Source organism: Pyxicephalus adspersus, chromosome 10, assembly GCF_032062135.1.
Source record: "Pyxicephalus adspersus chromosome 10, UCB_Pads_2.0, whole genome shotgun sequence".
Classification (NCBI taxonomy): domain Eukaryota; kingdom Metazoa; phylum Chordata; class Amphibia; order Anura; family Pyxicephalidae; genus Pyxicephalus; species Pyxicephalus adspersus.
In genome coordinates, this window is record NC_092867.1 from 56,903,886 (window position 1) to 56,914,237 (window position 10,352).

Genomic DNA, 10,352 nt, shown 5'->3' on the forward strand with positions numbered 1-10,352 from the left:
ATAAGTAAAAAAAATGGGTAAACTTGAAATACAGAGCCATGGCTTAAATATGAAGTTCAGGGGAAGAGCTATCAGTGTTCAGCAAGCAACTGGTTATGAATAGGCATTGACCAAGAGATCAATCAAGGTGCTATTCACAGCTTCAGGGGACTCAGTTCTAAGAGAAGTTTGTAGGAACTTTGAATAGTTGACCTGACAAGTATGTCTAGAGAAATTGGAATCATGAATTCAATAAAGGAGTCCTGAATTCTAGTACTAAAGATAATGAACTCTTTCTGAGCAGGGGCTGTGGATTGAAAGAAAGCAAGAAAGTGACATCTTTTGAGTTGCCAAATGTGGGCCTAAAGGTATTTGCAGTGTTGAATCAAGAACAAGGTTCTAACAAGCTTCCCTGAGATTTATAAACTGGGCAGTTTAATGACCTTTGGTCTATATACATGGTAATCTGACAATTTGCCCAGGAGATATTTCCATTCCTCAAATATTAGTTTGAGGGCCAGAAGGTCTTGATCTCGGATAAAAAAAAAAAAAATCTTTGCTACAGAATTTGTTTTAGATAAGAGGGAACAGGGAATGTCTAGTCCTATTGGGAAGCTACAAATAGATGGCATAAACTACCATCAATAAGGCTTCAACTTCAGAACCACTAGGTCACATCTGGTCAAGTAGAATAGAACCGGAATGAAAGGTTTACGTCACTTCAAGAGGCCGATGTTTGGGATCAGCATTCTTCTGGTTGAGAGTGAAGATGGGAGCAACAAGAACCATAAAGTTGTGGATTAAATGCTGGAGGAAAATGGTGAATCCAAGAAATCACTGGCTGATAAACACAGGGTAGTTGGCATAACAATATTCACATGTTCCATAGAAGATTGGAGAGCACATGACGAGGATTGGCACCTTGGGTAGCTTCCATTAAGTCCATGTGTGGGGTATGGTGTCCCAGGAGTAAATAGATCACAAATACAGGGTCATTGGAGTACAAAGTGCAACTGGAACACAAAGGGTCACCGATGCAGAAAGGGGATTAACTTTAGCATACTGAGTAAAAATGACCATTTTGAGAGATTTTCACTTTTCGAGTTTACTTTTTAATGCCCTGAACAGATACTTACCAATCTAGGTTCCTGGAGCCACCAAAATGTATGCCTGAAGCCTGAAGAGAACAGAATACACACTCGATGAAGAGCCGGAATTACAGAAAACCTGACATCCAAGTGGATAAACGGGCCCAACACACACAAGTGGTCCCTATTGTACTATGTTCTAAGACTCCCAGTTTTCTGCACAAGAGTTCAGGGTTGTAAATTCCCCATCTTTATAACTTACAACACAAAGCTTATGAAAAGCGTTTTTATACAACTTTCGAATTAGAGCCGCAGTTCCTCTCTTTTCCACCAGTTAAGTCACCTAGACAGCGTGCGATGCATAAAACAGGAAGTGATGTAATATGACAGGAAATGATGTATGGTACAAACAGGAAGTTCTAGTTTAAGGTGAGCTGGGAGCAAGTAGAGAGAAGATATTGGTGGAAGTGGCAGCAAAGGAGGTAAGATAATAAATTTACACATGCCTATGCTCGTCTTTCATTCTCAATGTGAAATCTAACCCCAGTATATGTTATTTTATACACGTGTTGTATATTCATTTTGATTAAATGACATTCATTGCTGTACGGCGATTACTGCTCCAGTCACATCTCCGTACAATATGATATGAGATGATTTTAACCTGACGCTGAAACTAACATGTCAATAATATCCATCTATAGAGGGGCGATTTCTTGTACGGATCGCATGACCGAATGAATGAGAATGGACAAGCACCAAAGTCCCATGACGGAGAAGATATTAGACCTCACCCTGGAGATCATCTACCTGCTGACCGGAAAGGTGAGGAGGATTCTGTACAACTTTTCTGTCATCACCTGACACTAAATGCCTTCTTTAGCCTCCTTTTTCCCTTTGTTGTGCCAATTAGTACTTTCCTGGCTTGGCTACTATGTACCCCATATCCTCCATGATGCAATTTAAGAGGCTTCGAAGGATCTATTCTCAGAATTCGGGAGAGAAGGAGAACACAGTCTCTGTGACCAATCCGGAGCACGGGGTGTGTTGGTGCAGGACAGACAGGAACAATTTATTTACTGCCTTTACAGTCCAGCAGTGACCCTGCCTAACCCTAGTGTCATACATGGCTCTGCAGGTTTGTTTGTCATTATAGTAAGCGGACAACCCTTTATCTCTCGAATTTACTGAAATCAGAACAACCCCTCTGTGTTAACAGCCTAGGCGGACTACTTTGCTGCGGGGAGAATACCAAGTGGTGGCCCCCGGGCTCTCCCTGCCAGGGGCGAGTGGGACAGAGGGCTCCGGCTCCAGCAAAGCTTTAACATCAAATTCCTGATTCCTATCCACTAGGATAGGTGAAGGAGGAACAGATGATCGTCCCACAAAAGGATCCTGTGGCACACACTCCAGGCAGAATACGTGAGAGACCGGATGGACTTTTTAGTGATTCAGAGAGTGCAAGTTTAACTGCTACTGGATTATTAACTTTCAAGATAGGAAATGGTTCTATGAATTTGGGTCCCTGTTTCTTAGAAGGACAATGTAATCTCATATTTTCTATGGGGAGCCACACCATATCCCCACATGGCACATGGCTAGCACAGGAGGTACAACCCTGGCACGTGGTTAGCACAAGAGGTACAGTTAGCACAGGAGATTTAACCCTGGCATATGGTTAGCACAGGAGGTACAACCCTGGCACATGGTTAGCACAGGAGGTACAACCCTGGCACATGGTTAGCACAGGAGGTACAACCCTGGCACATGGTTAGCACAGGTGGTACAACCCTGCAGTACCATGACTCACTGAACTGCTTTATTACTCGACTAAGTGTACGTTTAGCAGAGGTTTGTGTTAAACAAACACCATGACAGCATATCAGTAAATTTCAGAAGAACACAGGACTTTCCAGCTCACAGCACTACGTATAAACCTAAATGAATGAGCAGAAAGCAAAGTGCTAAAGTTGGGTGTCAGGACATCTCAGATTGGTAGGTGCGAGTTAGATGATCCATGTTATCCATCGGATAGGAAATGAAGTGAACGCAAAATAAGTGCTGCAGATTCTAATGCATGTTGTGTGGAAGTCACTGTGAGCAAGTAAATGGGACTGCTTTCAGCAGGGCAGATGACTATTTAAGTGTTCAAAAATAAAGGTAATGCTGTAGTCCAACTTTAAAAAATACTAGTCGGACCAAAGTAGTGGGAAGGATTCTGTACATAATGATGATTTTTCTGTATATTTCCTTTAGGATTGTGAAGTTGTGAAAAAGACATCTGATGAGAAACTGACTCCCAGCAGCCAGCGCCATGGACTCTCTCCACCTTCTTTCCTCACTCCTGAAAAAAATACTAAGATTCTGGAAGCCACTCAGAAAATGATTGAGCTGCTGATAAGAGAGGTGCTGGGAATTCTGGGACATTATTATGATATGTGTCTGGATGGTCAGTGTATCATTGTGTGTGTCAGGTTGTCACTGTCTATTTCCCATATATATTTAGAGTGAAAACCCGAATGATTATAACATCATTATTAAAGAAGAATATAAAGAGGAGGATGAAGAATATGGTGTGAGGGAGCCACCTAATAATAGGAACCAACCAGAGCAATGTTCCCCTCCTCTGTATTCCCAGGATTCTAAACGGGTAGGTCCCACCATCCCTCGCCATCATCAGATAGGTTGTATTTAAGGATGTAAGTGTCCCCTTCGGTTCTTGGTACTCATGTTTCCATCATTTGGTGTCTTCAGGTTGAAGAGCCGATTAATATCAAAGTTGATATTAAAGAGGAAGATGAACAGGGGTCTGTGAGAGGTGATCATCAGTCTACAGAGATAATCATGGTGGCAGTGAAAGAGGAGGAATCTTCTCCAGACATTTGCACAGGTAAGTCATAACAACTAACGTAGAAAAGGGGTACTATTGTATTTTATCCCAACATGCTTCATTTATGAATATTAGTGAATAAACACGGGGGGTCAGCTGAAATTCACAGCACCTGCTAAGAAACCAGATAAAAACTCATATACTATCATTCCCTCCTCTTTCTGATTCTCTCCTCCCCTCTTCATTACTCTACCGTCTTCTTTTTTCCTCTCTCCTAATCCATCCACATTATTCTCCTCTCCATTACATCCCTCTTTAATTCTTTCCTTCCCTCCTCTGTACAATACTCTCCTTCCCTCTACATTATTCTCCTCTGCTCTGTTGTTTTGTATGCTTTAGCTAATTTCTCTTTTATATTGCTAATAGAATTGTATGCCAGAGCTTGGGGAAAACCTCCAATGTATATTATTGTTGTCAGAAAAACTTTAATGTTAATAAAATTCTTCTTTCCATCAGGTGGACAGAATATGACAACCCCGAGAGAACACCAGATTTTATCTTCAGACTATAAAGTCAATGCTAAAGACAGTTCCTCCAATCACTACAGATCATCTTCTGCTCATTCAGATGGTATAACAAAAATAATCCTGGGTTCTGAAGTCAGAGAAGGCTTTAGATCTCAGTCGTCACTTGCTTTGGATCAAAGAACAAGCACGGAAGATCGTCCATTTCCATGTTCAGTTTGTGGGAAAAGTTTCAAACACAAATCAGATCTTGTTAAACACCAGAGAATTCACACTGGAGAGCGTCCCTACGCATGTTCAGAGTGCGGAAAGTGTTTTATCTCAAGACCAAAACTTGTCATACACCATAGAATTCACACAGGGGAACGTCCTTTTTCATGTTCAGAGTGCGGCAAAAGTTTTGCGGGTAAAAGAGTACTTATCGAACATCAGAGGATTCACACTGGCGAGCGTCCCTTTTCATGTACCGAATGTGGCAGAAGTTTTGCTCGGAAAAGAGTACTTATCGAACACCAGAGAGTTCATATGGATGAGCGTCCCTTTTTATGTTCAGAGTGTGGAAAATCATTCGCCAAGAAGGGAGACCTTCTGATTCACCACAGAATACACACGGGTGACCGTCCATTTTCATGTGCCGAATGCGGGAACTGTTTCACTCAGAAAAGATACCTCCTCACTCATCAAAAACTTCATACAGACGGGCGTCCTTTTTCCTGTACAGAGTGCAGAAAATGTTTTACAAGGAAATCACACTTAATTGCACATCAGAAGACCCATACCCGTTGATTATTATTATTATTATTAATAATAAACAGGATTTATATAGCGCCAACGTATTACGCAGCGCTGTACATTAAATAGGGGTGATACCAGTGACACATGAATTGTTCTAGCTGTAGAACAATAACATTTCTCGGGCCACCTCTAAACAACTCTGGATAGTGTCAGACCCCAGCCAAAAATTAGCTTTTAACAGAAACTTTCTTCCAGTAGCCTTTCAGACCTCCCGGTTAGATATAAAGTCCTCCTCTGCTCATAAACCACAGGGTGGTCCAACTCCTAACTTCATAAGTCCATTCTCCGTGTACCCTTCCCCCTACTAGGAACAGCCCTGATCTCCTGCATCATCCTGTATCACTAATCGTACAAGTTATTATTATTATTATTAAACAGGATTTATATAGCACCAACAAATTACGCAGCGCTGTACATTAAATAGGGATTGCAAATGACAGACTAATACAGACAGTGAAACAGGAGGAGAGGACCCTGCCCCGAAGAGCTTACAATCAAGTAGGTGGGGGAATTTCGCACACAATAGGAGGAGAGATATGGAGTGGTGGGAAGTAGTGATGGTTTCAAAAGACAGAAGAAGATGGGTAGGCAAGTTTGAAAAAATGGGTTTTGAGCGCTCTTTTAAATGAGCAGAACGTAGGAGCAAGCCGAATAGACCATTCCTCTTCAAGACCCACAGCTGACTAAGGAACACCTTTCCCCAAGTGCTACTTCCATCTTGTCTCATTCCTGAACTGGCATTGCCCCAATTGTTCTTGCCAATAATATATTCTCTATTTCTACTCCTAAAGGTTTAATTACTTATATCTCCATGACCTTCCTGGAAAAACTGCTTTCCTCCCATATTTAAATACTTTACAACAAGTGCAAAATACAGGTGCTCTAATAGAGGACCACCTAAGGTGTGACCCTCACCCAGCATCTTACCACCTTTGTTTTGGGGTAACCATACCTATCTCATCGGTAAGAGCATAATGTCATTCATATATAAATATATAACTTCATACCTGATGTACTACACTGCAGAGGTATTAGAAAGAGCTCCTGCATACCTTGTCTACCTTACTGTAACCTTTCCATTTATCCAGATTATTGACCTTCCAAAAATGCTTCTGATAGAAGGAATTTGGCGAACAGGCCTCCAATTCTCTTTTTCATTTTTTGTATAGCCTTTTGTGATTGTATGTACTTTGTATATATATTTTTCTTTCATCTGAAGCTTTAAATTATACTGTATCTGACATTTCCTTGAGAGTCGCCTCCATTTTCTCAGCATTACCTTTTAATAAAAGTGTACAATTTTAAAGTGATGATCTCGCCAACCTTAATCATTGCATAGCAGATGTGGCAGAAAATATTTCCTTTGGTGTGCAGCTTGGAAGGGATATTCTTTGGCCTATGTTTGTGAGACTCCATCTGTAAGATTATAACAGTACCTTCCAGAACCTGCTAATGACTAAACGCTCCGAACTGAAACTTTCTTTGATAGGACTGTGGTGTATGTGTGATTGTCTAGGGAAAAGTTTCTCTGGTTTGTGCCATCTTACCTTTTTTTGCATTTTTTTCCAGAACCTTTTGTCTTTAGTAATATTTAATAAAGACTTGATGTATTTTGATAATTCCATAGTCATCATTTCTTTTTATTATACATTATTTCATACCTCTACATCAAATCAGATTTAAGATGTCCCTTTCCATAGAGTGACAATGCTACTATTTCACTGAAGAACAAATAGCATTGTCACCCTGGTATACAAGGTGGAAAAATCTACCGTATTTTTTGCCGTATAAGACGCACTTTTTCTTCCCCAAAACTGGGGAGGAAAAGTTGGTGCGTCTTATACAACAAATGTGTTATAAAATACCGTAATTAAAATAAGATACTCACCCGATACCCGATCCTGCGTGTGTCTCCTCTCCTCGCTGGCTGCAGCGTGTGTCTCCTCTCCTCTATACTGTATCTGACATTTCCTTGAGAGTCGCCTCCATTTTCTCAGCATTACCTTTTAATAAAAGTGTACAATTTTAAAGTGATGATCTCACCAACCTTAATCATTGTATAGCAAATGTGGCAGAAAATATTTCCTTTGGTGTGCAGCTTGGAAGGGATATTCTTTGGCCTATGTTTGTGAGACTCCATCTGTAAGATTAACAGTACCTTCCAGAACCTGCTAATGACTAAACGCTCCGAACTGAAACTTTCTTTGATAGGACTGTGGTGTATGTGTGATTGTCTGGGGAAAAGTTTCTCTGGTTTGTGCCAACTTACTTTTTATTGCATTTTTTTCCAGAACCTTTTGTCTTTAGTAATATTTAATAAAGACTTGATGTATTTTGATAATGCCATAGTCATCATTTCTTTTTTTTATACATTATTTCATACCTCTACATCAAATCAGATGTAAGATGTCCCTTTCCATAGAGTGACAATGCTACTATTTCACTGAAGAACAAATAGCATTGTCACCCTGGTATACGAGGTGGAAAAATCTACCGTATTTTTTGCCGTATAAGACGCACTTTTTCTTCCCCAAAACTGGGGAGGAAAAGTTGGTGCGTCTTATACGACAAATGTGTTATAAAATAATTAAAATAAGATACTCACCCGATACCCGATGAATGGCACATGAGTGATCAGAAGGGGAATAATCTTTCAGAATCTTTTTTTTTCTAGATTTTCCTCCTTTAAAATTGGGCGCGTCTTATATGGCGAAAAATACGGTACTTCCGGCAGAATGTACGGGTTATTCGTAGACGTAGCTGTGTGACTATTTTGAATATATTGATGCTGGTTATATTTTTATTAAGGCCAGCATAGGCAAAAAAATATCCCCAGAAAGCCATTGGTACTACCCAACTGCCTGCTGGATTGGTTTACATTTGGGAAGGAATTAGTCAGACCGTGCGGTACATCCCCCACTCACCCCCAACTATAGATCTTGCATCGGCCCACCGTAACAAAACCACAATAGTGGAAGATGGCACTTCTGAGTTTATAGATCAAATGGATATATTGTGGGAAACCCTGCGTGACCAAAAAGTCCGCTCCAGCCTTTGGTAAGGGTCACCAGCTTCTATCATAAAAATAGACGCTTTACATCCATGGAAATGGAGTCCGGCTCGTTTTAGCTTCATGGTAGCAATTGGGTAAAAAGGTGCTACCTTGGGTTTTCTGCAGTGCCTCTAGTGTCCACAAGGTGGTGTCCTCATAAAGTGATGTCATCATACAAACAAGAAGTTTGGGGTAAACGGTGAGTTGGGGGAAAGTAGAAAGGAGACATAGCTGGAACTGGCAAAGGAGGGGGTAATAATATAATTATATAATCACTCGTCATATCTATAGCTGCCCTTGTCCTCACTGTGATGTCTTTTACACATGCATATTGTAAAATGATATAGTGACCTCTGATTGACAACGCTGAGACAGTTATATCAGACACAGTCACAAATTATTATTATACATTTATATAGCTCTGACATACATTGTAACACTAACCCAATCCCATCGGTCTCTGCAGGTGAAAATTTTTACACCAATACACTATATGAAGCCAATAACTAAAATATTGATAATATACACCCATAGAGAGGAACTTCCTGCACAGATCAAACCATTGCATGAATGAGAATGGATAAGCACCAAAGTCACATGACTGAAAAAATATTGGACCTAACCCTGGAGATCATCTACCTGCTGACCGGAGAAGTAAGGAGGATCCTGGGAGGTCACATGACATCATTCCTAACTCTGTATTATAAAACCCAGACCTGACCGAGATTCTTACGGAGGATTCTTTTTGTATGTTTTCCATAGAATTATAAAGTTGTGAAAAAGATATCTGAGAAACCAACTACTGGTAGCCAGCACCATGATCCCTCTCCACATTCATTCCTCACTCCTGAGGGAATCAAGGAGCATAAGATCCTAAGGGTCATCCAGAAGATGATGGAGCTTCTGATGGGAGAGGTGAGCAGTGCTGGGAATTCTGGGAGAATATTATGAGATGTGTCTGGATTGTGACACAAGGACCTCTACAAGGACGTCATGATGGAGGACCACCAGACCCTCACATCACCGGGTAAGAGGAGACTTTATTGTAAAGGAGAGAGCAGTACGGAGGATAGATCCCCCATCATCTGATAAACACATAGAGACAATGTATTCAGTCAGTGTGATTTTTTAGTATTTTGTTCAGAATCTTTTTTTTCTAGGTTTTTCTCCTTCAAAATTGGGTGCGTCTTATAGGCCGGAGCGTCTTATAGTCCGAAAAATACGGTATATTACTATTATATTTCCTTAATCTTCCTTCTAATATTATATTATTATATTACTATTATATTTCCTTAATTTTCCTTTATATTATATTACTATCATATTTCCTTAATTTTACTTCTATTATTATATTATTCTGTTATATTACTATCATATTTCCTTAACTTTCCTTTTATTATATTATATTACTATTATATTTCCTTAATTTCCTTCTATTTAAATCTTTGTACACTAGTTGCAGCCAGGTCCGGCATTTGGTATGGGTCATCAAGTTTCACCATCTAACACAATAGTTATAATAAGTTCTATTTGATCTATTGAGAGACAATTTCTACTTAGATTGGTCCTTGGTTGAAGTCCTGGTCTGTAGTTGCTAAGGTATTTGTCTTTTGAAGGACTAGTGATTTAAATGAAAATGAATCCTTTTTGGGACAAACCTGGGCCAGAATGTTTTTCTCTTGGGAATATCTCTCCGAACTAAAAAATAACATTGAAAAACTATCCATCTATTTAGGCCTTTCAGTGAAGGAGCTGCCTGCTGATGCGTGAGAGTTGAGAACTTGGAAACTATCAGTTGGAGAATGCTGGATCTTGTGATGCCAGCTTCAGTTGTAAAGTTCTTCACATGGCTCTTGAGCTTTTACTACTTACTGTTTCCTTTTGGCCTGTTGCAGCTTATTTTACTTCAGGACACACATGTACCCATGGTTGTAGTGTGATGGTGATTTACAACAGAAACCCCCAGAGGACAATTTGTAGATAACTATGGAATGAGTGCTGCAGTACCTTTATTCTCCACAAGGTGGTAACCTCATAACAGGTAGAATACACAGAAAGGAAGTGATGTAATGGCATAAACAGGA

At 40.1% G+C, this 10,352-nt stretch overlaps 1 protein-coding gene across 1 annotated transcript; it reads left to right on the plus strand.

The window, feature by feature from the left end:
• Positions 1-595: 595 nt before the first annotated feature.
• Positions 596-6,526, plus strand: LOC140339072 (uncharacterized). Its single transcript, XM_072423618.1, has 6 exons — positions 596-1,549; positions 1,772-1,892; positions 3,324-3,473; positions 3,574-3,717; positions 3,822-3,957; positions 4,414-6,526. The coding sequence occupies exons 2-6, from the start codon at positions 1,809-1,811 to the stop codon at positions 5,205-5,207; spliced, it is 1,308 nt and encodes a 435-aa protein (XP_072279719.1). The 5' UTR covers positions 596-1,549; positions 1,772-1,808; the 3' UTR covers positions 5,208-6,526.
• Positions 6,527-10,352: the final 3,826 nt, after the last annotated feature.